The following is a 27,864-nucleotide window of genomic DNA, read 5'->3' as shown; positions in this document are numbered from 1 at the left end:
AAAAAAAAAAAAAGAAGAAGAAAGTACCTTGGAACCGGGGTAGCAGCTGCATACAGTCCTGTAATGTTGCTACTCTCAGTAGGGCTCGAGTTTGCAGCAGCATGTTTGCACCGGTTGTATATTGTCTAAAGCAATGAAGGTATGGTTTAAAAATGAAAACCAAAAAGTTACCAAGTACTTAAGGGATATTGAAGTGTATCAACCTATCTACCCAAAAGTACCTTCCTGGCTATGCTTTTTAGTAATCAAATTCATAGAGTAACTCTTAAGTTTAAAATATAAGTTAACTTTTACATGACTTGGTTGTCTTAAAAACATATCTCAAACATGCTGTATGACTACAACTGCCTTTTAAATTGTGAAAATCAGTTTCACCTCTTACCGTACTAACATCCAGAGGCAGTATGAAGACAATTAGAAAGCAGAGATACCAAGCTAGCAGTGTTCCAACAATTACAAGTCTATGTTGTTTCTTAAAGTCTCCATATCGATGAAGTAGGAATAATGCCAAAAAAAAGACAAAAACAATCTCGAGTCCCAAAGCTGCACCACTCATTATTCAATGTTTGCTCTGATTAACCAAAGTAATTCACATACAGGCTTGGATCATATCTGTAAACTGAGAAAAAAAAAAAAAAAAAAAAAAAGTGTTAACATAGGAAATGACCACTTGGAAATCTCCTAATTATTTTTTTATTAATGTACTAATAGATTCTTTAGAAAACTGTCAGGCTTTACATTGGACTATAAGTAAGATGAAAAGGATAATTCCTACTCTCAAGTACTTAGTCTTATTTTTTAAATCATATGTTGAAAATTTCACATAAATTGTATCTTCAGGAAAAAAACTATTTTAGCAAAAACCACACTAGTTCCAAAAATATTACAAAGTAAGAATACTAGATATGAACAGTTTCAATACAGCATCACTTGAAGTTTGTTCCTTAATATTATAAGCCCTAACAGAATATTTTCTATTAAATACACTAGTGACTGGATTCTAGGAAATTAGATATTTTGTAAAATAAAGTTTTCTAAGTATTGATAGTCACTACTTAAATTTTCTAAAAGAGAGGGAGGGAGAGCCAGAAAGAGAGAGACCATTTGAAAGTAACATTTCCTTTGTTTGAAACAGTATTTTTCTTTCTTTCATCCTAATCTTGTCTAACTTTTGGGACCTGAAATTCTTATTCATTTACTGCTCCACAAAATAAACTCAATATACTCACCACTTTCCATCTATCTATACAAATCTTATTTTCTTTAAAGTTACTTCACCTATTTTATAGGCAGAAAAATTTATCAATGACTACTGAATAAAGTCATACATTTGAAAATATTTTTAATTATAAATGTTGATGATACAGATAGCAGAAAATGGTTTATTTGATGTCTCTCTACTCTTATAAAATAATTTACCTTCACTAACTGAAGAAAATATATGTGCTTTTCACCTCTATAAAATCAATGTCAGGCATTTTTCTTTGTCTATGAATTAACTACAGTATCCCAAGGAATGAATCAACATCTTAACACAGAGAATCAAGATTATGATGCAACCCACCAAAATAAAATAAGGTAGAATCAATAAAATATGTCAAATTAACAAAGATCTCCAACCAAAACTAGTTATTAAAAGAATAAAGAAATTTGGGTACTTTAACAGTCTAAATTTAAATTTACATAAGAAATACTTCTATATGGAATATCACAAATAAAAATCACATTTAGGGCTTCCCTGGTGGCGCAGTGGTTGAGAGTCCGCCTGCCGATGCGGGGGACACGGGTTCGTGCCCCGGTCCGGGAAGATCCCACATGCCGTGGAGCGGCTGGGCCTGTGAGCCATGGCCGCTGAGTGTGAGCGTCCGGAGCCTGTGCTCCGCTACGGGAGAGGCCACAACAGTGAGAGGCCCGCGTACCGCAAAAAAAAAAAAAAAAAAAAAAAAAAATCACATTTAATAAACTACTTCATTATTTCTTTATATTATTGAAGTAGTTTCTTTCCATTCCTCTGTGGATTTCAACCAGTATTTTCATTCTTAAATATCTAAAATTGAAACCCATTTGTCACTCTCTATCACCATATCCTGCTATATTTTTCTTCAAAGCACTTATCCACCTGACATAATGTATATTCTTTACTGTCTCCCTGAAAACACCCCCCAACACACACACACACACACACGCACAGACTCCATGAGAGCAGAGACTTGACTATTTTATTCAGTACTGTACCCCATGTCTCTAATAGTGTCTGGCATACAGTCACTATTCAAAAAATATCTATTGAATGAATAAGCCAATGAATAAAAAACGTTACTGTATGCTTTAGTATATACACTATTTTTTATTACTGCTGACTTCAAAGTCAATGTAAAACTCTTGTTATTGTCCCCAAAACTAATTTTACAAATACTTATTACAACTCAAAAGGCTTAGAACTCTGCTCATTGCTACTACTCAAAATTTCAAATTTCATTTTCAAAGAAACAACTTGTACCATCACAATAACAGTGAGTTAATCTTATTTTTAAGTCAAGAATAGGGCTTCCCTGGTGGCTCAGTGGTTGAGAGTCCGCCTGCCGATGCAGGGGACGCGGGTTCGTGCCCCGGTCCGGGAAGATCCCACATGCCGCGGAGCGGCTGGGCCCGTGAGCCATGGCCGCTGAGCCTGCGCGTCCGGAGCCTGTGCTCCGCAATGGGAGAGGCCACAACAGTGAGAGGCCCGCATACCACAAAAAAAAAAAAATAATAGATTAAGTGGTTAGGTGACAGCTTGATGTAGAATGTGCTGATGAAAACTGTTACCATCTTTAAGATACAGCTTTTTTAAGAAAAAAATCACTCAATGTGAATTTAATATAATTATCATATGAAAATCCCTTTATGGTTGGACCTCGATACTTATTTTGCCTGAAATTGTCCAGTGCAAGGAGTATGACAACCATAGAAAAAAGAATGGATATCAGAGATTAGCAAGTAAATGCTAAGGCATGGCAGAACCGTTGATGGTCTATTACTGAAGTATAAGAAAGGATATTTGTTAAGATTATTCAATAACATTAGAAAACTACCATAACATTAACTGAAAAACTAGATTCACAGATTTTTACATAACATGCATAAAAATAAGAATGAATGAACAACAATGAAATATGTGGAAACATCAATAATAGTTACATAATAAGATTATGGGTATAAGCAAACAACACAATCAGTTATAAAACAATCAGTTATAAACTTGCTGCTAGTTACTATCTTTTTTATAACAGCTGTCAGTTTTTCAGTCTGATTCATAGTACTTTTAAATGTTATAGTGAATAAAAAGAATTATGGATCCTTTATCCTAGTATAAAGAAATGATTTGGTTACATCTCTTCCCATACTCAGTGTATTTGTCTCCTATTGCTGTTGTAAAGAATTACTGTAAACTTAGTGTCTTAAAACAACACCCACGTGTCATAGTTTCTGAAGGTTAGATATTTCATAGTTTCTGTGGGTCAGATGTCTAGGCACAGTGTGGCTCAACTGAGTTCTCAATATTGAAATCAAGGTGTCAGCAGGGGCTCCTTTCTGGAGACTCTGGGGAAGAATCCATAGTTCCTTCAGGCTGTTGGTAAAATTCAGTTTGTTATGGTTATAGGACTGAGATCCTCATTTCCTTGGTGGCTGTCAGCTAGCATTTGCCCTTAGTTCTAGAGGCTTCTTTCTGGTCTTTGCATGCAGCCCTATATACCTCAGAGCCAGAAATGGCTTGTAAAATCCTCTGCATGCTTGAAACTGCTAACTTTCTCTTCTGCCCTTTACTTGAAGAAAGTTCTGCTTTTAAGGGTTCATCTGATCTCACTGGGCCCACCTGGATAATCTAGTCATATTTACTGGTTCCACAGGGATTAAGGCATAGATATCCTTGGGGGTCTGTTATTCTGTTCATCACACCATTTATTTCAGTTCAAACTGAACACTTGTTGCCTTGTTATGACAAAAGGTTATGCCTAGGGGGTCCCATGAAACTAGAAATGGAAGTTGGGATTTCCCTAACCTGAGATGAGAAAATAATAGTTTTAAAGTACATATCTTTGACCTTGTACCTAATTTTAAATAAGGAATTTTTTTTTACGGTGCAGAATGATAGTAGTTTCCAAGGTTCCTTACGAATTCCTATAGCCTGTTTTAGTTGTTTCAACTGAATAATTTTCTGTTCAAAGCTAGGGGTGCTGTATTCTCCATCTGATTTAGTTATTTGTATATTAAATTCATAAAATAATTATCAATTAAAATCGAATAAAAATAAAGATTGGACAACTCAAGTTTGGTGTATTAAAAAAAAACTCATTGCCAGGGTGGACAGCAATTTGGCACTAGGTATCGAAGAACTTAAAAAAAAAGTATATATCCTTGTGGCCCTAGCAACACTTCTTCAAATAACTTAGAGAAAAACCAAAATGGAAACAAAGATTTATCTACAATATTATTTTTCACAGCAGCATTATTTAAACATAAAAACATAGAAACAACTTAAATGTTTGTACTAAATAGTTCACCAAGTCTTAAAAATGGCCACCAGTCTCATTGTTGTCCATTACCTTTTTGACAAAAGCAGCCAAGCGTTTCATAAATCACTAATCCCGCTAACCTGGCCATGACCTATGGGAGCAGGGATCTGTGTCTGAGTCAAGGACCACCTAACAGAAAGACTCCATTACAGACAATGATTAAAGGGGCCCACCAGATTCCTCCAGCCCAGAAGAAAGGTGAGACCCAGAGGCACACTTTAGAGATGTAAAAAGGGGCATGGGTGGGATCTTAGGGAGTATACATAAGAAACGCACATATATGTATGGACAAATATACATCAAAATGCTAAGTGGTGCCACAACGTAGTAAAGAGACGACTTCTATTTTCTTTCTTGCTCTTTCTTTGTATGTGTGTGCTTTTAATTTCAAATGATAAGTGTATTTTTTGTAATTTTAATACTATTTAAAAATCAGTGTAGTAATATGAAAGTAAAACACATAGCAACTAGACAATGAAAAATTTTGCTGTAGTGTTACCAAGTGCCTAGAATTACAACTATTTTAAAACACAAATGTTTTATTATATTACTGTAAACCTGGGTTCCAAATCCCAACTCTATTTAATAATTGTGTAATTGTATGCAATTTAAGCTGTTGAATGAGGATATATGATCACCTCACACAGGTTGCTATGAAGATCCAGTGAGTTATAAAAGTAAAACACCAAAAGGAGTTCCAAAGTAGATCTTCAATAAATGCTAGTTGCTAATCTCCACTTCCTTCATACCGTGTGCTTCCAGAAGATAACTAGTTGCCTCAATGGTCTCGAAGTATAGCTTTACCCTAAATGGTCTTCCCCCCCAACCCCCAAAAAACCATGAATGGAAGGATACCAAATGCTTTTTGTTTCTCATTCTCTGTGGTTACCACAGCTTGGACCCACACTCATTCCTATAAAACAAAAAATGATGTTCATGTTCACAGAAATTGCTCCCCTTGCCTCACCTGACTAAGCAGGATTACCTCTCTAGGTCTGTAAGATAGCCCAAACACCCCTTCATCTGTCCTTTGTGTTCTGTCCATTGTAAAGAGATAGAACACATCTCAAAGCCATGTCAAGAAGGTACACTTGACACACCAACGTCATATAGAAAGACATTGCCATTCTTCTAGGCAAATGATCAAAATGGAGGTGAAGCAAAATGGATCATTTGCTGAACTGTAACGATGTGCAGCTATGCAAAAATATACTTGGGGGCAAAAGGGCAAATATTCCTTTGACCACAACAATGGTCCTTCTAATGATATTCTTTATCAAAATAATGTGTTTAGGCTAAAAGGCAAAAATAAAACAAGAAAATGCTAAAATTTGGAGGCAAATCCAAATTTAGCTCCATGTGATTAGAAATGAAAAAGAGGCATAAAGCTATCATAGGTGGGCATTAACGCCACAGCAGCAAAAGTAGATTTTACTTAAAATCAAAATGCCAATTCATTCACTCATATTTTAGTACCTAATATGCAGGCACAGTCTACCTTTCAAAATATCAGTTCTGAAAGTTTTAAACATTTAAAATCCAATTCAGTCTTTTACCAATCATCAAGATATTATACAATACTACCTTCAAATGCCTTTCATGAGTTTGCTAATGTTACTGACTTGGAGTACTATTCCCTGAGTATTTTATGGTTGATGATAGTTTTTCAGGCTAAACACACTTTAAGTAGAAAATTTAGAGGTTAAGATCATTTTGGAATCTGAAACATCCCAAATATTTTCAAAAAAAAAAAGGGGGTGGGGGAAGAAAAGAAAAAGACAGGAAGGAAAGATTGGTATCAACTGAACAAGAGAACAGGACAAAAATTTTGCCAAAACCTAAGATTCTGAACTGAATTAAAAATTTCCAACTAGAACCTAATGATTCATCAGACAGACTGTGTTAACTTAAATATGTATCTTTACTCAGACATGTGAATAAAAACTAGGAGACAACTCGAGATCCAAATAATGAAAAATCAAAAGAATCAGAACTAGATGTAAATAATGAAAGTCAACAATTCCTTACCACCAATCAAAATTTAAACCCTCCAAAGATAATCATTAATCCCATGTTTAACGATTTCAGGTATAAGGAGAATTCAGCTTAGGATACAGATAGAATACCACAAAAGAATGTAACTCCCACTCTAAAAATGCAAAAAAGGCGTAATATCTTTTGAAGCCATCTTAAAAAATGAGCTGAGTTGGCAAACCAACCAGGTGAAGTGAATTCCAAAGAGCAACAAGCCTTTTGAAGAAAGATGGACATATACAAACTGTTCCACCTTTGGCAAGGCATGAGAGAGGTAGCAACCAGTAAGTAGGCAAGAAGAAAACAACTGGAACTGTAACGGATCCTTAAAGATTTTAGGTAAAGAGATTATAAGACTTACTTTGGTAATTAGAAAATAATCTTTAGAATCCTTCCTAGTAACAAAATAGTTTTTTAAAAAAACTAGTAGTTAATATTTTGTGTGAGTTTACTAGATTCCAAGCATTGTGCTAGCGCTTAACATGCTGTATCGAATTACACTTCACAGCCCAGTAAGAAAGGTCAGTAACCTTATTTAGTAGAGGAGAAAATGGCACAGAGAGGGTAAGAAGTGGGATTCAGAGGCATCCTGACTACAAAGCCAGGCTCACAATTAGGATACCAGAGTCTCTGCTCCAGTCCAGACATACTTTCTCAATGCAATTTAGACTGTTTAAATCATTTCTTTTGCTCAGTTTTCATTTGTTCATTTCAATGAACAAAGTAGAAACGTTCTCCTATCAGTTATTTCTTTATATATATATAAAGACAGTGCTAATAAAGTTATGTTTAATATAGAATTTAACTAAGCCTTTTTAACTTTGCAGTTTTAAGGCTGCCATAACTTAAGTATAATATATGACTCTAATCTACATGGGGAAAGTAAAAAAGAAAACAGAGCATATCAGAATTGGGAAAGAGCCCTTCTGTTCTTGCCCCAATCTGCCCATTATAGAGAGTATTAAACTGCAGAGAACTACTTTAAAAAGTAGATCTTTTAGATCTACTTTAAAATTAATTGAGGGGCTTCCCTGGTGGCGCAGTGGTTAAGAATCTGCCTGCCAATGCAGGGGACACGGGTTCGATCCCTGGTCCGGGAAGGTCTCACATGCCACAGAGCAACTAAGCCCGTGTGCCACAACTACTGAGCCCACGCATCACAACTACTGAAGCCTGTGCACCTAGAGCTCGTGCTCCGCAACAAGAGAAGCCACCGCAAGGAAAAGCCCACGCACCGCAACAAAGAGTAGCCCCTGCTCGCCGCAACTAGAGAAAGCCCGCGTGCAGCAACAAAGACCCAATGCAGCCAAAACTAACTAAATAAATAATAAATTAAAAATAAATAAATAAAAATAAAACTAATTGAGGGAAAAGGAATCTTTTGAAACTTGATTAGCAGATAAAAACTTCTTGCTATGTAACTGTTCTTAGTCTTTTGTTCACCTAAGCTAAATAACATAAAAAAACACTAACAAATCTTAAGATTTACTTCATGCTATGATGGAACTAAGGAAAAAGCACATCACACTTCTATTTAAATAGAATCTCTTTTGTCACATTTGATTTTCAAAAAGAACAATAATATACTACTGAATATATATATACATATAAGCTATATACATAGCTTATAGCTGAATGTAATTTCTAGTCCTTTTTGGCCTGTCCTATGCCCTAATATTGAATACGCTGTAACTAACTATGCTCTTGCCTCTTGTATGAGAAACATTTTCCCAATTTACAAACTCACTTTGTACTCTATCTGAAACTTCTAAAGAGTACTAGAAATTACTCTAATGTCATTTGCAGACATAAAAAAAAAATGTAATTGATTTGTCCTAGATACTGATCTAGTAATTCTACTTCTAGAAGTATGGTATACCTCTCTCACTAAAATGGGACATGGGGTGTGCTGAGTAGATTAAAAGAATAAAATTAATCAGGAAAACAAAATAATCCACATCAGTAGCAATCATAATGCAGTTCTTGAAAAGACCAAACAGCAACCTCTATGTAGCTGGTAATCTCAAGTCTTCAATGGACACAATTCCTTATATTAAAGTACCAATTTACCAAGTTAAACTTTTACTTACTATATTAAGAGAACAGCCATTATTAGAAGGAATGCAGAAAAAAATTATTCCCATTTTAGTATGCTATTTTTGCTGCCAGAGCAAACTGTTAGTGAAATATCTATTCTACAATTTGAAGACTTTGATTTTCCAAGTTGACAGGCTCTCTCTGAAGTCCTATAAAGGACCTTGTGCCCACTAATTCAGACATTCCAAGTATTCTGAAAACTAGAAATGTTCCCTAGCTCTCAGGCTAAATCCTAGTATGAGGATATTTCTTATCTTTAAATTTAGAATCATCCCATCTTTTAGAACTTCCTATCTATAAGACCTCTATCTAAAGTGGCCTCTCCCAATTACTTTATACCTCAAAACTTTGTTTATTCTCAAATATTTTAAATATTTTTTTCTTGTTTGTTCTTTCTCCTCCATTAGCTTATAAGCGCCCTCTGTCTTGTTCACTTTCCTGAAGGAGACTAACTTTTTTATGTTAAAAATATTTCCTCTGAGTTGCAATTTTAAGGGAAAAGGATGTAGATTTCAAGCGAAGGTAACTGCTTAAAGGTCACTTTATGTAAAAAATCAGAACACTGCATTTAAAAGTATTTTCCAGGTAACATTAGTTTAATGAATTGTGAACATTCAGCCTCATATTCTTCATCTGGTTTCAATCAGACTCAATCTGTGAACAGATCCCTTCTTTACACCAATTTCACCTAGTTTCAGGAACAAACTAAAGGTTCATGAATGCTTTCCTCTGTCAAAAGGTGGTTATTTTTCAAGCTAAGCATCAAGCCTGAAACAAGCACGTACCCAAACAAGGGAGGTTTAATTCCAGTGTAAATCGAAGCTTTTTTTTTTTTAAAGAAATTTTTTTTAAAGCCCCTCAATTAATTTTTTAAAGTAGTGGTTATTTTTCAAGCTAAGCATCAAGTCTGAAACAAGCACGTACCCAAGCAAGGGAGGTTTAATGCCAGTGTAAATCGAAGCTTTTTTTTAAAAAAAAAAAAAAGAAATAAAAAGGCATGGTACACAGCATACTTAAGTAATATTCTAATATATTTATGACGCTGGGTTGCTTACTTCTGAACCTTATACATCCTCTCCATTTTTATTAGGGGTGGAAGCTATTCCCCTATCTCTCTTCCACTGCTTTCCCAGGGTCACAGTTACAGTACAGTTTGCATAATGCATTTCGCACGGTCATCCTACCCGGAGTATGCCACTCTCTCTACTCCAACCAGCTCCAAACTCTTCTCCGCGGACAGAGGCTAAAAGCAGCGTGCTTTCAGGAGGCGAGGCAAACAGAAAGAAGCTGGTTGAGAGTGAGCAACCGAATGGCTTTGCTGGCAGCGCCTAGTGTTGCACTGAAAGCCCTTTGCAAACAATTACTCACCTTATTTGTTCTCATGTTAGCATGTATGAACCTTCTCGAGGCTGCAAGGGGATGCTCAGCGTTGCCACTGCACACAGGAACCACCGTGATCTCCTGCTGCCCTAAAATTAAACCGCCGCCTCTCTTCTGAACCGCGTTTTCGTCTACAAAGCGCTTTCACACGCGTTATCCGATTTGACCCCGACTCCAAGCCTGTGAAATAAGCGTCGCTTGCCACAGTGCCTATTTTACAGATGAAGAAGGGATCCTGTCCACAGACCTAGTGCTAAGGGCCGCCCTCTCCCCGGTGGAGAACGCAGCTCCGGGCAGCGGGGAGAGCAGGTGTGACGCCCGCGGCCGCAACCTCTCACCTGGCCGGCGGAGCGGGTCACCGCCTCCACTCCGGGGACGTGGGCCCCGCGGCGGCGGCCTCTCTGGGTCTCCGGGGTCCCTCTCTCTCCGCCCGCGCTCCGCCCCAGACCCCAAAGTGCCTCACCCCCTCCCCTCAGGCTCACCGCCCGATCTCGCCGGACAGCCTCCAGAAGGACCGGGAAACCCCGCGTCCGCCACAGCCGTCCAGGGTCTGGGACCCACGCTCCCTGGCGACGGCGGTGGCGGTCACCTGAAGGCCTGCGGGTTCCGAGGAAAGGAAAACCCGACGCCAATCAAGCAGCTGACATTTCCCAGTCAGCCCGAGAACCGCCCGCTTCCGCTTCCCCGCCTACCCTGTGGGCCGTCCGGTCCCCTAGCCGCGGGGGGTTGTGGGTATCCTGAAGGCGGGCAAAGCTATAAGGAAACGAAGTAGTAGCGAGGCAGCCGCACTACCAGGCAGGGCAGAAACTACAATTCCCAGCAGGCAGCGGGGCAGCAGACGGCGGCCGCGGAGGAGAGCGGGCAGAAGAATTCTGCGCGCGCGGCGGGGATGGAACGTTGATAGAGTTCGCGGGTCTAGCTGCTGGGGGCAGGAGCCGCACGCAGTGCGCCGCCGCGCGCCAAAGCGGGAATCCAGGAGGCGGGCACCTCTGCAATTAATGCACGCATTTAAAACTCCCGAACCTGCGGACGCCATGCACAGGTAAACCGATTGCAAAAAGGGGCAGACATGAGTGGACCGTCTTAATTCCTTTAGGCCGCGAATTTTGCTACTTGCTAATATTGTTAGTAATGCTGTAATGTGAATGGTTGCTTGGCCTCTTCTTTGGGAAAACGTGGATGGGTGGATGCTTTAGCGCGGTGATCAGCGTGCGATTTTATTTGGCTTCCCTTATTGGGCTTTCCGGCTGCTGTTTTCAATCACTGTATGATTGCCCTCCCTCTTTCCTTGTCTGTTCCTTCCACTTTAAGAAATTCTTGAGGCCTTCTGCATGATCGTAAATCGAAAAGACTTTTCGAAGTGTTCGATTTGTTTGGTTATTTTCTCTTTTATTCTTGGGAACTCACCGCCGGCGCGTAGAAATGCAATTTAGTTAGCTGCTGTGAAAGTTTTCTGCAATGAGTAACTTGCAGCTTCCTTTAGGCCTACCTTGGAATTATTTACGGGTGTGTTTTTGAAAGGAACGTGGGGCTATTGTGCGTTTCTGCAGGAAACACCTCCAGGAGATTCCCGACCAGAGTAGCAACGTTACCACCAGCTTCACGTGGGGATGGGATTCTAGCAAGACTTCTGAACTGCTTTCAGGCATGGGGGTCTCCGCCCTGGAGAAGGAGGAGGTGGACAGTGAGAACATCCCCCAGGAACTGCTTTCAAACCTGGGCCACCCGCAGAGCCCCCCACGAAAACGGCTAAAGAGCAAAGGGAATGACAAGGACTTTGTGATTGTCCGCAGACCTAAGCTAAATCGAGAGAACTTTCCAGGTAAGGTATGAGGGTAAAACTATCAGTCCAGTAAGTGGTGGATTAAACTATTTTGTTGGTAAACCTTTGTTCAGGGGCCTTTAGGATGGGGCCCTTTTAAAATTGCTGAATTCTGCAGTTATTTTCCAAAGAAATGGGACAACTCATTGTCTCTGAAGTTTACAGAAATGTTGGTATGTGTATCTCTTAAGGGGCACGACCGACTTTTAACCCATGAAAAGACACTCCATACTCTTTCTTTAGGAGGGACTCTGCCTGGTCAAAGGCCAGCTGACTGCCACTGACAACTGGGAACAAAGCGATGATCCTCTAGGATTCTTTTTGTTTATATTCTGCTGCTCTGTAGCCCCGGTTGAGCTTTTTGCCGTAATCACTTTAGTTATTTGTCAAGGGGCCGCTAAAGTGAATGTTGAACTAAGGGGAGGAGACTTATCTTCCCAGGTCCATTCCCAAGTGAGATTCTTCTGTATGCTCTGTCTTCATTACTAACCGTGTTATCTGTTCAGTTCCCCAACCCCCAAACCTGAAGGTTAGTCAGATTCCCACCATCCCCCAACATCCAACCAATCATTGAATCTTTCCCTCTTGTCTCCTAAATATTTCTCAGGCTCTCATCATCTCTTGCCTGATTACTGGAATGGACTCATAATTCCAGCCTTAACCTCCCCAGATCCATCCCCCAGAGCTAGAGTGAACTGATTAAAATGTAGAACTCACCACATCATTCTGCTCTTAATAGCTCCCAGTTCCCAGGCTTCTCAAGCAGGTGAATAAATGCCTCCCAGAGTGGATCAGAGCCCCGGGAGTACTCAAAGCCCATAAGGTAAACATAGTGCATTGACCCGGGGTTATCAGTTTTTCCTGCTGGCAAGCCATGTAAAACATTAATTCAGCAAATATTTGCTGAGCACATTCTGTGTGCTAGGCATTGTTCTAGGTGCTGGGGATACAGCAGTGAGCAACACAAAGCATTTCTACCCTCATGGAGCTTCTGTTCTAGAGAGAGGATGCAGTAAACATAAGTCTGGTGTGTAGTATATGAGAATAAGTGCTATGGCTAAAAACAAAAATAGAACAAGCCAAGAGGGATTGGAGGTCCTGGGGCGGGAAGCTGGTTTGTAGGGTATTAAGGGAATGCCTCGCTTGGACAGTGAACTTCAAACAAAGGCTTAAAGGAGATGAAGGAATGTGCCATGCAAGTATCTTGGAGAAGAGAGCCCCAAGCAGAGGGAGCAGCTAGTGCAAAGACCCTGGGGCAGAGGAAGGTTATGTTTGTTCAAGGAACAATAAGGAAGCCATATTCCCAGAGTGGATGAGCAAAGGGGAGAGTAGTGGGAGACGGGCTAGAGGTGCTATTGAGCAGAGTTGTGATGTGACCTTTTAAAAGGACACACTGATGTGATGAGACTAAACTTTGGGGAGTTGAGGGTAAAAGCTTAGAGACTTGTCGAGAGGTGTGGGAGTAGTATAAGCAGCCGTCAGCTTCTGGATAGATCCTGACATTAGAGTGGACAGACTTAGGAGATTTGAAATTGTCTGTAGAAGAGGTTATCATAGTCTAAACTGAAATTGGGTGGGTCATGATGGAGAAGAAGAGACAGAGTCAAGAAATAAAGATGAAGTCTAGCAGAGCCAAGGTAAAATAAGTATATTCCTGAATTCCCCCATCTGGCTTTCTTTGAGGACGGTTGATGGGTTGGTTGGTTGCTCGCTTGCTTTAAAAAAAAAAAAAAAAATCTGTTTTTTTGGCTTTTGACCTTTTCTATATTTGGTGTTGGATTAATTAGAAAGGCAGTGAAGGATCATGGTGAAGTCAGGCACATCTGGCTTCGAATCCCAATTGTGCTGTTTACCAACCTTGGGAAGTTGTTTGAGCTATCTGTTCCTCAATTTCTTTGTGAAATGGAATAGTAATACCCACTTCATGGGTTACTGTGAAGATTAGATGAAAGAGTATACATAGAGCCCTTAGCATGCTGCCTGCACATAACACTCAACAAGTAAATCCAGTTAATTTGGTGGACAAAATGACACCCAGTTGAGAGGCTACTTCACTTGTCTTTCGTCCTTAATCCTGTTCGCCTGACCCTGTTCACGTAGATCTTTTTGCTTCAAAATTGAATGTCACTGCTATTTTTAGTGTCTGGAATGCAGCACGAGCAATTTGGTGCTTGACTAACCAAATGTGGTGAAAGACACTTCCTGCTAAGATGAGCAGCTTTTGATGACTTTAGTGCTGATAGCTTCTGACATGGAGTGATTGCTGTGTGTCCTTCCACATTCACACACACGGGTGGAAATACAAATGACATTTTTAAAGCAAGGCATTATGGAAACAAGACAGAAGATCAAGGGATGGCTGCCGTCTTCTAGGAAATTGCAAGTCAAGTTGAGGAGAAAAGAGAATACATAGTAAGAGAAGCTCACAGCAAAAGATGGCAGCTCACGCACTAGCAGCTGCTGAGTGGTTCAGGCAGCAGATGCTCTAGGAGGCCAGAGGGAGGGAGCCCCTTGTGCCAGAATGACCCAAAGCTTCCATGATGATGCCAACTGGACGTAGACACGCTTCCTCCTTCTACTCAGCAAAGCGGAGGCTCTGAGAAAAGAGAGAAGGATCTGGAAATGGTCCAGTCACTGAGTCTAGACTGTTAAAATTGACTTCAAAAATATATATTTATCTGAAGTAAGAGAAAGAAAATCGTGAGTTTTTATGTTTGTTGTGACCTAAGAGAGAGGCAGGGAGGGAAACCAGTTCTATGCTGTGTCTGTGCGTGGAATTACGTACAGGAGAGATTGGTGTGGAGGGGGAGGGTTAGAGCCAGGATGCAGGGTGAGGGACAGCTGGTGTAGAGGGTTCCCCCTGGGCCTCCAATGGTGCTGGATCATCATGCAAGCGAGTTTTGTCTGCAGTTGTCGGGACAGGTGGCTAAGAGCGCTGCAGGATTCGGCTGGAACAGGCCACACCTGCTTTCCGTTGCTATCTGATGACAGTGGCCCTGGGCTGTGTGAGTTGTTCTTGGTTCTTCACTCGGCAGTCTCTCTTTTCTGCCGGCCCCAAGCCAGGCTCACATCTGGTGACTAAATCCTCTTCATCTGTTTAGTTTGGGAGACGAAAACGTTGTGGCCAACCCATACCAGGACAGGTCTGCTTGACCTTTGGGGTGAGTGTGTAGAAGGAGTCGGGAGGAGGAAATGGCCCAGTGATGAGGTCAGTAATGGACAGAAAGAGAACAACTGCATCTTATTCATGGTTGTTAAATGCCTGTCCTGGTCCCCCGTCTTCTGCACCCCCCATCTCTCCACCCCTGACCTCCCAAACAGGGCACAGCCATGGAAACGCTCTTGAACTGATTTGTTGATCAGCTCTCCCGTGGCTGTTAAACTGCTTCAGATTCCAAGCCCCACAGTGGTTTTCAGACTGGAGACTCCAAAGTTTAGAGCCTGCTGGTATCCCCAAGGGAACATGTTCAAAGTGCAAAATTCCAGAGATTCTGATCCCAGAAGTCCTGCCTTGAGCCTGGGAATCTGCTTTTCAATATCCCCAGGCAAACGTTTTTCCTCCTTTCTCTCCCTTTCTTTCTTTCCTTTTTGTTTTTTAATAACCAGTAAGAAATATATTTTACATTGCAATGCTGGGTGTGTATCTGGAACCAAAATTTCACAAAACTAGATTTCTCCTTACTAAGGTATTTCCTATGCTCTTCCATCCCATTCTTTCAAAACAATGCTCGTCAAATAAATTGATCTCATGACTCACCAGTGAATCTCAGCCCGCAGCTCCCAAAACTCAGCTCTGAAAGAGCCTTTACAGGACCCTCCCAAGAACCTTTTCTTTGCCCTCTAGCTTCCTTTCATTCATTCAGCAAATGTTGATGGAGCATCGTTCTAGAGATTGGGGATCAAGCAGTGAACATAACGGACCAAAGATCCTGCTCTCCTAGAGCTTGTACCCTGTACCTAATTCTCCAGATCCCAATTTCCATGGTTTCTTAGTTACTCTTCGCACATCCCAGGGTTGAGCATAGAAATATGGGGTTGAGAGGGGTCATCGAGGACCCCAGTTTTAGTTTTTTCCTGTTTTGCTTTTTTCAGTTTTGTCTAGCCAGCCAAAAATTAAAAATAAAAAACCCAAAATACCAAGAGCTAGCATGGTCTAGTGTTTCTCTTAATGATTTGTAGGAAGAGGAAGGAAACCTCATCCCGGATGGCAGAATCTGTTTGTAGTTTCCCAGAAAGGAAGCATGAGTTGTTAATACTTAAAACAAGCTAGCAAAAGCATGAACATGAGGTGAGCCTCCACCCTTAAAAAACAACAAACAAACAAAAACCCCAGAAAACAGTAGATGTGAATACCTGTACCTGCTTATCCTTCACGTATAATTGTTTATCTGTGCTTAAAGAGACGGGTGGCTTTAAGGATCAAAGACTGAGATGACTTTGGAGTTTGAATTTGCATCTGAGTATAGGTGATGTTCCAGGAAATAAACATGTCAAGTAAGGTGTGAGCTATACTGCAAAGTCCTAATGCATCGAAAACTCTTCAACAAGCACTGTTTCCAGAGGACTTCAAGAGGATGGGAGGTGATGAGGTTACAGAAGTGGACAGCTGGCTTTACACCAGAGGAATAAGTGGTGATACTGGTGGCTGAGGGTGGTGACTCACAAGTTTGTGAATCTGGCCAGTTTTCACCTTTCAAGGCTCCGAAGTATGTTGAACTGCTTCCATGTCGTTGAAGACTAGAGTCCGTGGGGTTGATTCTTCTCCTTACTGTGCAGGTCTGGTGTGCAGCCTTGGAGGGTTTAGAAGAGGTGAGTGGAAGAAAGACTCGCTCTGGACTTTCTCATCCTCTCTGGGCAGACAGACCAGGCAGCAGTGTAGTCAGGAATCCAGGAAACAGATGGTCGATGTTTTGAGAATTAAATATGGGAAGTAAAATTAGATTAAGCATATCCCAAGCCTGGATACCAGCCCCGGGGGCAGCTACATGAAGACAGACGCTGCCTCTTCAGCTGGAACAGCACCCAGTTTCAGGCTGTGAAGCGCCCCCTGTCCCGCCCCCTGGCCTTCACCCCTACCAGGGGCCCTAGAATCAGCGTCAGTGCGGTCCTGTGATCGGCTCCAGGGAGCCCTGGGGACTTGGCTGCTTGCCGAGGCTGTGCATTTTCTTGGCCATCGCGCCTTCCATCTGCTCGCTGACCCGGCATCTTTGTCTTACTTCCCTCTCCGCTCTCCCCTCCCTCCCAAGCCCTGATAGATTCCTTTTTCTGTAGCAAGTCAGATTTAATTCTCACCTTGTAAAAAACTTGTAGAAAATTAAGTACTCAGAATAGGAGAGAGAATCCTAGGGTAGAAAGAGGGCAGGATTTGGAGTCAGACCTGGGTTTGGATTCCCAGTCTGCCATTTGCTGATTGTGTGACCTGTCCCTTTAGTCACAGTTACATCTTCTCGTGAAGCCCCTCCCCCCCACCTCCAAGACTGGCAGAGGACACTACCTGTGTCCCCGGGTTTCTGTCCTTAGCCTCATCCCCCCCAAACACCTACAGGACCGTGCCATTCCTTTGCAGGTACTGTGCCCCGTACCACCTGGCCAGCCTTCAGACATCCTCCTCTGTGGCTCTGTGCCTTCACCTCAGGATGTGGGGTTTGGAAACAGACAGAAGAGACCCACGTTGGCCTCTTAGCTCTGCCACCTAATCGTTGATAGCACCTTGGTGAGGTTAATTAATAACCCCACTAAGACAAGTTTCCTCATCTATAAAACGGGATACTACAACTTAGGACACGGACACATTAGAATCAGTGTGCATTAATAAACGTCTGAGACGTTTTAGGGCTCTCGGTAAATGGCAGTTTTAAACGTCAGGTTATGTTTTTGTCTATTAGTTTGTCTCCCACTGAGGCCGCCAGGCAGGGACTGTGCTTACACACCCGTGCATTAATTAGTCACCCAGGAATGTATATCGAAGTGGAGCCTTGGGCCAGCCTTGTCATTTTACAAATGAGGAAACTGGTCCTAAGAGGCCGACAGTCTTGCCTGTCTATAAAATAAAGCCAGCATTCTTCTCTTGGGTGTCAGTCATTCCTTTGTGTAATATCAGTTGAGTACTTTCTAATGTTCATCGCCAGGTTTGTCCTAGGCACCAGGTGTAGCAGTTAATCGGTTAAGGAAGGTTAACCGGTCACACAGATACAGAATTAGCACATTCACAGTTTGCGTGAAGGGGGAGTAAAAGGTATAACGCATTGAGCAATGATTTAGTGAATGCCTGTTACGTGTCAGGTATTGTGCTGGGTGCTAGATGTGCAAATCTGGGTATGGGGGCTGTGGTGGTGACCTGGGAATGCTCCACTGAGAGAGTGACACTTAAGCTGAGGTCTGAAGGATGGCTAGGAGCTGGGCAGGTGAAGATGGACGTTGCAGTGCAAAGCCCTCCTAATTCTAGACTTAGCTTACTTGTGTGGCTTCATTGCCTGGCTTTGCTGTCCTCGGAAAACATCTGCATTCATCGCTTGCCACATTTTCCTTCTAGCATGTGAATGACTGATCTCATATTCTAATTGTTCTTGATTTCTTATGTCTTTCTAATAAAATGGGAAGCATCAAGTTCATTACTTTCTTTATTTCTCCTGCCCTACACTTCACAACTAGCTTCCCTATTTCCTTTCCTCACCATCTTTGGTAGACATTTTGGTGCCCCATCCATAGCTCCTTGAAGGTCACCATTCCCTTTTATGCCGAAGGCTTTCTCCTCCATGTAGATGACACTGTGTTTGAGGGCTTTCTCTGGGCAGAGATGCTAGGCAGTCAACATTCCTGCCCTTTCCCAGAAGCCGCCAACCAATGACTCACAGCAGTTGGTGGATTAATGCCCCAGCACCTGTGCCCTTGGCTGGGACCACTCTGGGGCAGGTGCCATATGCTTCCCTGGAGTGCCCTGCAGATTTGAAACCCAGTTGCCCATAGCGGTAATCTGCTTATTCACATACCCAAATTGGCTTCCTGCCCTTCCATGTCTCGCCTCACTCTTTCCAGTACTTTTGAGATCACTTCCCAAATAAACTACTTTAGTTCATGTTCTCAGGATCTGCTTCTGGGGATCCCAAACTTGGGTAGAAGACAGTTTGGGGGTCTCAGTAAATCATACCAGGCAGCCCTTGTCCAAACCCTACTCCCACCGTGGGTGTTTTCACGTAGGTGAACATTCAAGCAGCATTGAAAAGAAAAGGTTACAAGAGGAAAATGTACAGATTTTATGGAGAAAGGAGAGGAGTAGAGGCAAGAAAGAGAAAGTTTGACTCTCCGCTGCTTAACCTCTTGTCATAAGTTATTTAATCTTCATAGTGAACAACTTTGCAAGATAAACCTTCTGATTCCCATTCCTACAGATGAAGAAACCGAGCCCCAGAGGGATTGAGTAACTTGCCTAAGGTTCGTAGTCTTGGAGGCAACGTAGTCGAATTCCAGTCGACGCTGTGCTCCTTCCTCAATCCAGTAGTCCTTACACTTGTGGCGGGGGTCAAGCACGTGGTGTCAGGATGGTCTGTGCAGATCATAGTAAAAATCTCAACATGTTAGGTTCGAAGTGACTAAGTGTGTGACTTTTTTGCCGAATGAAATGCCAGCATCTGATCTGTATACGCGAGAAGCAGCGGAGGTCAGGGAGTTAAGAAGAGTTAATGGAAGAAAAACTTTTCTCCAGTTTGGGGAGCAGGACAGGAGTCCTGTTGGAGAAGCTCTGTCCACACTGACCTTGGACCAGGAGCTGTGTGGCAGTGATGGAGGTTTGTTGGAGCTACCTGCCCAGAACATGGTCCAGGCTCAGCGTGGACGATCTATCTGCCTTCCTCCATCTGCCCCTAGGTTTCAGAGCCTCAGTCAGTCCTTTATTTTATTCTCTAGAGAGGGAGGGGCAGGGGTTCATTGAGCAGCTGCATCTCTCCTCCTCATGTTTCCATAGAGGCTACTTCCCTGACCACTGCTCCACCCCCATACCCTGCGCAGCACAGCACAGCACCCTGAACCCTACTGCAGCCCATGGTGATACTTGCTTGGAATTTCCTGTTTATTTATCTGTGTCTCTGAAAGACTGAGCAGGCCATGCCTTGTTCATCTTTGTCTGTAGAACAGATCCCAGCATATAGTACATGTTCAATAAATATATGAATGGATGAATGTATCAGACATTGTGTCCTTAGAATACAAAGACTGTTTAAAAAAAGAAAAAAAATCGGGTTCTCATTCTCAAGAACCCATGGCCTTGTGGGGGCCTACACAGGTGAGTAAGCAAATAATGAAATCGTGGTTTAAAAAGCCACCTGTTCTTGGTGATGTCATGGGAGGCCGTCCATAGGAGTTGGGGCATTAATGGCCACTTGATGTTAAATTAACAGCAGTCGGGGGCGGGCACAGCATGTACAGAGGCATTGAGATGTGACGAAGGATGACTCATTCTGAGAATTCCAAGTAGCTCCAAATGACTGGAGCATATTTCTAGATAACGAACCTAGAAAAATAAGTGGGGCACTGCCAGAAAGCTTTGAATTTCATGCTAAGCAGTATAGACTTTAGGCTGAATATTCAAGGGACACCACTGAAGGGTCTCATTGAGGGACGGGCATGGACGTTTTCAAAAGATTGCCCAGGAATAGGAGAAAAGAGTCGGACTGCCACGTTTATCACTCTCCTCCATGCTCTCTCCAGCTCTCCATCGTGTTCTCCACAGAGCCTGGTGTAATGTCTGTGTTCAGTAAATACTGACACCTTTTAAATGGGGAGGTGGGAGTGTTAGGGTTCTCCAGTGACACTGAACAAATAGGAGATGTAGGGAGATTTATTAATAAGGGATTGGCTTGCGCAGTCCTGGAAGCTGAAAAGTCCCAAGATCTTCAGTCCCAAAGACCTGAGACCCCGCAGAGCAGATGGTACAAGTTTCAATCCAGGTCTGAAGGCAGGAGGAGACCCAGGTCCCAGCTCAGAGACAGGAGAGAGAGACAGTTCTCCGTTCATCAGCCTTTTGGTCTAACCTGGCCTTGGATTGGATGAGGCAAGCCCACAACTGGGGAAGGCAATCTGCTTTTCTCAGTCCATTGATCGAATGTTCATCTCATCCTGAAACACCCTCACAAAGACACCCAGAATAGTGTTCAACCAAAATATCTGGGCACCCCCTGACCCAGTCAAGTTGATACTAAAATTAACCATCACAGAGAGGAGAGGATAGCACTGGAATTGGTGTAGCAGATGGATTGGAGGTAGAGAGAGACTGAGAAGGCAAGTTATTGAACTCATCTAACCACTCTAATCTAATCTAAATCACTCAGTATTTCTTTGGTGCACACTTATTTCCTTCTAGGCCATTGTCATGTTAACCCGATCTTGTGGGTTAATCTGTACATTCATATGTGAGAGTTTAATACTTGTTGAATAGCTGTTTAGAGTTTGCTTTTATAAGACTAAGAAAACTGGTTTTCCTGCATCCACCTTTTTCTCCCTCCAGTTTATTCTGCACACAGCAGCCAGAGTGATCCTTTTAAAACCTCCGTGAGATGCCGTCATTCCTGTGCTCAGAACCCCCTTCAGAGTCAAAGCTGAGGCTCCTCCAGTCCTGCCTGACCCGGCCCCACCCCACCCCTCTGACCTCTTCCATCATTCCCACAACTTGTTCACTCTGTTCTACACTGGCCTCCTTGCTGTTCCTTAAAACAGACATGCTGTTCCTGCACCTCAGACACACCCCAGAGACTCACAAGGCTGGCCCCCTCTCTGTTCAGCCTTTGCTCAGTGATCACCGGCTCGGTAAGGTCTTGCCTGGCCACTGTGCTCAGACTTTGAAAACTGGCCCCCGTATTCCCCATCCTGTCCTCTATCCCAGGTAAGTTTTCTGCATAGCACTAATCAATTTTAACATATCATGTACTTTTTAACATATTGAACAATTTTTAGCGTATCATCTAGTATCATATGATCGTTTTCTCCCGCCGGAATGTAAGTTCCATGAAAAAGTATTCTGTCTGTCTTGTTTTCTGCTTTCGCTCCAACACCTGAAACGATCCCTGGCGTCAGAGTTAAGTGCTCAGTACGTATTTGTTGAATTAATAGATGAGAACACCTTTTTGATATTGCACTTTTAGGTAAATTGACTTCTGAGTGCTTTCTGTAAACCTGAAAGAAGAGGGAGGAAGGTTCGTTTTGCCTTTTAAATAAGGTCACTACTTGATAAATCCACCACCGAATCCACTTCAGAGAGAAGTGAGGCGTTCCTTAGCAACCAAAAGCATCGTGATGTCTTAGACATTGCTGTGTGAGATCTGAGCGGCGTGGGACTTGCTGTGAACCACTGTCAGTATCGTTCTTGCCTAAGACTGGCTGGTGGGCACTGAAGAGAAGAATGTTATGAAAAGTATTCTTTTTTTTTTTTTTTTTTGCGGTATGCGGGCCTCTCACTGTTGTGGCCTCTCCCGTTGCGGAGCACAGGCTCCGGACGTGCAGGCTCAGCGGCCATGGCTCACGGGCCCAGCCGCTCCGCGGCACGTGGGATCCTCCCAGACTGGGGCACGAACCCGCGTTGCCTGCATCGGCAGGCGGACTCTCAACCACTGTGCCACCGGGGAAGCCCATGAAAAGTATTCTTGATATTCTCTTTTCTCCTTTGCTGAAAAAGTATGGTACCCACTTCGGGGTACATAGACAGTGGGTAAACAGAAAAGCATTTGTGAGGATGAGGAATTCATTTAACATTAAATTCCCCTGTTTAAGCAACGTGTTGTATATGCTTGAAGTGCATGAAAAGGCTCAGTAGACTTGACAGGGCAAAAGAATGGTGATGGGAAGACACTTTTTCTTTTTTTTTCCCCCTCAAAGGTGTTTCATGGGACTCCCTTCCAGACGAGCTGCTCTTAGGAATCTTCTCCTGTCTGTGCCTCCCTGAACTTCTGAAAGTCTCCAGTGTTTGTAAGAGATGGTATCATCTAGCGTAAGTATTTTTCACCCCCTTCTGCTGTATGTGGATGAGGAGAAAAGAAGGGTTATTTATTTATTCATTTGGGTCTGGTGAAACTGAAAACCAAGAAAAATATAGCAGCACAAAGCAAACTAGGTATCTTCTCCCTTTCATTAAAATCAGTGTCTTATTTCAGAGTGAAGGGAGGGAGCTACCGGAAGTGACTTACCCCATTTCTGAAAACCTCCTTTCCCTGTATTCAGTGTAGCCCGTGTTTATTGGGCAACGTACTGAGAGTGAGGGGAGTGATGGGCGTGCGCGAAGGCATAGCTGCTGCCCACCCACTGGCTGGGCTGGGCAGTGAGTGCAGTGAGAGAGAACTCGAGGCTCTGGCATTAGACCTGAGTGGAAAGCCAGCCTCTGCCACTTAGGCTTTGGGGGAACCTGAGCGAGGTTCTTGACACTTCTGAGCTTCAGTCCCCCCCCATATATTAAATGGGGGTGACGGTACCTTCAGGACAGCGCCGCTGTGAGGATGCGGTATAAAGATGCCAGGGCAGTGCTCAGCTCATAGAAACGTTCAGCGCGTGGCAGCCGACAGTTGTTGGGGTTTTTGTTGGTTCAGGGGCAGCACTTTTCAAGTGTGGACGGTGAGCTGCACAGGGGGAGTCTTGGTGAGCTGGGATGGCAGTGACGGGCCAGAAGCGGGGAGGAAATGACTGCCTTTCCATCTTCACCTTTTCTCCTACCCATTAACCTCTGGCCATGCTTCGCTTTGTGCTTAAAGGCCATCTGTCTCTCCTCTCCCTCCACACATCTAGGACTCTCGTTGTGAGACAGCAGGAGCCCCTACCCTTCCTATTCACGGGTGTGCTGGAAATAAGACACTCTAGGTATTTACAGGAGTGGGCTACAGTCGTCCCGTGGTATCCTTTGGGTATTGGTTCCAGGACCTCCTGTGGATACCAAAATCCACAGATGCTCAAGTCCCTTATATAAAATGGCGTAAGACAGTCTGTCTCTGTATCCGGGGATGTGTGGTTGCTTGAATCCGCGGATGCAGAACCCGTGGATAGGGAGGGCTGACTGTATCTGCTTAGAAGAGCCACAGAGAGGTCTGCACACCTGGAATACTGGAGCAGGTAAATGGTGGTTGACTTTCACTTATCCCCGCCCAAGTGACCCCATCTTGATTTTCTTTTTCCGCCAGCTGTCTTCTCCATGCAGAGTCTATTAATCTTCATTTCAACTGTCATAAAATTTATAACTGACATTTATTAGGCACTTGTTATATGCCAGGCACTGCAGTCCTGCCTTCTTAATAATAGAGGTTGAATAACATGTTGACAATTTGTGTAGAATTATTTCGAAGCTCTAGCCAGTGGTCTGCAAGCAGTATTAAAAAGTAAAATTCTTGTAGATATTTAAAATGTCTCCTCATGGGCTTGATCTCACGTTTTTGTTAAATTGAATTAATCTCTGGGTATTAAAGCTTTATCGTGTTGTTTCGTACATTTTGGCACCTCGTTTTTGCTTCAGAAACACTATCTAAAATCTAAATATTTTTACCTTTTTCCTTCCCATTAGTTCTTATGTATATACCTATATTTTTGTGCGTATATATATATATATATTTTAAGCTTTTAAGGTATTGTAAAACAGCTGAACTATGACTTTTTCCTAATAGATATCTGATAACTATGTCTCATTATAAAGTTGTCAAAACTTTCCTCCTTTTAGATACATTTACACGTTCGTTAGGGTAATAGAGGTAGCCTGTTCATGCTTCACAAAAATGGCAAGTGGGATCCTTTGGGCCATTTTGAACCTGTCTACTCGTTCGATAATCAGTTGAGTGATTCGAACAATCATTTTTAAAGTTATCGAATTGATTTGAATCCTGCAGTTGTATTCTCTGGTTCTAGATCATTGCATTGCACCTGATAGCATTGAACCAGCTAAATTGGAAATCCATATAAAGAGGAAGATAAAAGCTTATGCGTGATAGGACCAAGAGCTAGTCAATAATGCCTTAAAAATATCATAGATAATTGTGTAGTCAAAAGCAAAGATGCCTTCGGAATTTGCTTCAAGGCAATTTAGTGGCCGTGTCCTCACGTTAGTAACGGTGTCGAGGGCCTCCAGTAACCAGTGTCCCGGCTTACCAAGCACAGCACCTCCTCTTTCCCAGGTTTGACGAGTCTCTCTGGCAGACCTTAGACCTCACGGGCAGAAACCTCCACCCAGATGTGGTTGGTCGGCTGCTGTCTCGAGGGGTGGTTGCCTTCCGCTGCCCACGATCGTTTATGGACCAACCGTTTGTTGAACGTTTCAGGTAAGAAAGGAAAATTCCTGGAAAATCTTGGGATGGAAAACAGATCAAAATGTCTTTTTTCCTATATTCAGCTGTAGGCCCTATGACATGGCAGAGGCCCTATGACATGGCAGAGGTTTCAGTGACATCATTCCCATTTTAACGCAGGGTTGCTCTTGGGCTCTCCCCAGGGTCTTAGATGTACTTGGGGTCCTCAGTAGATGGGTGTCCAGAGTCCCATGAGGCAGGAGCCAAGCAGAGCCCTCACCAACAGATGCAAGGCAGCCTAGCTATTTCCCCACTGCCCATTTCTGATCAAGAAAAAATGTGAGGCATCCTTTCAGGCTTTGTTACTCTTGAGTTTCTGATCCTATTGTGGACAAATTTGCATCTGGAAAAACAAGGCCCTCTTTTGGTGTGACTTTTTTTTTTTTTTTTTTTTTTTGCGGTACGCGGGCCTCTCACTGTCGGGGCCCCTCCCACTACAGAGCACAGGCTCCGGACGCACAGGCTCAGCGGCCATGGCTCACGGGCCCAGCCGCTCTGCGGCATGTGCGGTCTTCGCAGACCGTGCAAGGGCACGAACCCGTGTCCCTTGCATCGGCAGGCGGACTCTCAGCCACTGAGCCACCAGGGAAGCCCGGCATAACCTTTTTGTCATCCACATCCAGCTCCTTCTCACGGTGCCCATTAATTAATTTTCTACGTGGGACTATATTGGCACAACACCTGGACTTGGCAAAAATGCTTTTGAATTTTAAAACAAACAAGTGTGGAAATTAGCTAGTAGCAACTTATTTTATGACCAAAACTATAGCTAATATTTGAAATGAGTATTTAGGGTCTTGTCTGTGATGGACTGCCCAGGTGGGGAGGAGAAGGGTCGGATGTGATCTGGATTTGCTGGTGTGAGCCACCTTGTGGAACCTCTTTTTATTCCTTCTGTGTTCAGCCCTTTTCGTGTACAGCACGTGGACCTGTCGAACTCGGTGATCGATGTGTCTACCCTCCACGGCCTTCTGTCTCACTGCTCCAAGTTGCAGAATCTCAGTCTAGAAGGCCTACAGCTTTCGGATCCCATTGTCAAGTGAGTGGCAGCCAGGAGCGTGTCACAAAGGCAGTTGTTTTGTTACTTTTGTTTCCTGAGTGTACCTGGGGTGTCCTGTCCATATCCAGATGGACTCAGAAAATATCCAGTGCAGTGTTCCAGCTTCCGCAAAACTTTCCAGGACTCACCTAGGCAACCAAAGTTTGCATGCTAACTATATTGCCAGGGCTCGTGCTAGGTTCTAGACATACAGGGATGAATCAAGGCATGGTCCCTCCCTCATTCATGGGAGAAACAAGTAATTACAGTGCTGTGTGTTTGTTAGGTGCGTTGGCGAATGTGCGGCAACACACAGAGACCTAATTAAATTTCGAGAAGGCAGCCTTCTCAGAGGAAGTGACTCTTAAGCTGAGTATTGAAAATACGTAGGTAGGAGTTCTCCCCATGATATGGGGAAGGAAGCAGTCTGGTTGGGTCTAAACTCTGAAGTGGTCGGGAGTTGCTGGAGCGTGGGGCTCAGTGAGGGAGGTGACAGGTGAGGGTGGTCAGGGACCAGATCATAGTGGAGTGGGCCCCTGCCCCGCTGGAAGAAGTCTGGATTCTGTTGTGCGCTGTGAAGAGGGAAGTGTGGTGAAGAGAGGAGAGTGGTTCTAAGGATGGAAGGAACATGTCAGAGTTGAATTTTAGAAAATTAACTCACTGGGCATCTCAGAGGTTCAGTCAGACATAAAAGAAACTAGATTAGTTAAGATACTATTGTATTCATTCAGGTAAGAAATGATGACCCCTGATGGGAAAAAAATAGAATAATGATAATAATAGCAGCTAGCATTTATTGAGCACGTACTATGTGCCAGATACTAGATTCTTTAGAGGTATTCTGATTTAATCCTCACAGCAACCCCATGAAATGTGTTCTTATTGTTCCCTTTTTACAGATGTGGAAACTGAGGAACAGAGAGGCTGAATAACTTGTCCAAAGTCACACAGTTAGTAGGTGGCAGAACCAAGATTTGAACCTGGCAATATAGTATGATTCCAGAACTCTCATTCTTAATCACTATTTCACTAACATGAGGCATTTGGGAATGTAGAGGAGAGGGCAAGATTGAAAGAACCTAGTGACTTTATAAGTAGAAGTTTACCAATTGTGGGTGAAATGGAAAAATGTTTATTTCATTGCTGGGTTGTTTTTTGTTTTTTAAAGTACATTGATCCGTGTTTGTTGTGGACTGACTCTCTGTGCCAGGCACTGTTAAGGCCTTTATTACATTATATCATTTAATTTTAACAACCCTACCAAAAAAGGTACTGATCTTGCCATTTCACAGATGGTAATAAACTAAGGCAAAACGTCCTGCTTGGTGTCATCCAGATAGTAAGATGTGAATTTAAACTCACTTCTGACTCAGAGGCCTGTGTGCTTTTGACTGTCTCACTTAGCCTCATGCTTGTTGACTGAGTGAGTGTCTTGTTGGTGTTCTTATGACTTTGTCTTCTTTCTCCAGCAATCTTGCTCAGAACACAAATTTGGTGCGATTAAACCTTTCTGGGTGTTCTGGATTCTCTGAATCTGCCCTGAAGACTTTGCTGAGCAGCTGTTGCAGGTAGGAGAGATTTGAGATTTTGATTATAGAACTGTTGTTTCACATCAGGATAGAATCAAGGAAC

At 42.8% G+C, this 27,864-nt stretch overlaps 2 protein-coding genes across 5 annotated transcripts in view; one reads left to right on the top strand and one right to left on the bottom strand.

Moving 5' to 3' along the window:
• The window catches only part of LMBRD2 (LMBR1 domain containing 2), a 56,103-nt gene extending 45,358 nt beyond the window's left edge, over window positions 1-10,745 (bottom strand). For 2 of the 3 annotated variants that reach the window (XM_060009593.1, XM_060009594.1), the window contains exons 1-4: window positions 10,550-10,745; window positions 10,056-10,247; window positions 383-619; window positions 28-125 (exon numbers count right to left, since the gene is read on the bottom strand). In XM_060009593.1, coding sequence (XP_059865576.1) covers window positions 28-125; window positions 383-556 — 272 coding nt within the window. In that variant the 5' untranslated portion in view covers window positions 557-619; window positions 10,056-10,247; window positions 10,550-10,745. Of the gene's footprint in view, window positions 1-27; window positions 126-382; window positions 620-10,055; window positions 10,248-10,549 lie in introns of those variants that run through there. The other variant, XM_060009595.1, reaches the window with a different exon arrangement.
• Window positions 10,746-10,974: 229 nt separating this feature from the next.
• SKP2 (S-phase kinase associated protein 2) overlaps window positions 10,975-27,864 on the top strand; it is a 57,768-nt gene continuing 40,878 nt past the window's right edge. For both annotated transcript variants that reach the window (XM_060009592.1, XM_060009591.1), the window contains exons 1-6: window positions 10,975-11,109; window positions 11,618-11,889; window positions 22,753-22,864; window positions 25,023-25,166; window positions 26,098-26,232; window positions 27,702-27,800. In XM_060009592.1, the coding sequence (XP_059865575.1) occupies window positions 11,066-11,109; window positions 11,618-11,889; window positions 22,753-22,864; window positions 25,023-25,166; window positions 26,098-26,232; window positions 27,702-27,800 (806 nt within the window). In that variant the 5' untranslated portion in view covers window positions 10,975-11,065. The remainder of the gene's footprint in view (window positions 11,110-11,617; window positions 11,890-22,752; window positions 22,865-25,022; window positions 25,167-26,097; window positions 26,233-27,701; window positions 27,801-27,864) is intronic.

Source organism: Delphinus delphis, chromosome 3 (genome assembly GCF_949987515.2).
Source record: "Delphinus delphis chromosome 3, mDelDel1.2, whole genome shotgun sequence".
NCBI classification, from domain to species: domain Eukaryota; kingdom Metazoa; phylum Chordata; class Mammalia; order Artiodactyla; family Delphinidae; genus Delphinus; species Delphinus delphis.
The sequence above is the reverse complement of the archived record's forward strand: the minus strand, read 5'-3'. Positions and strand labels throughout refer to the sequence as shown.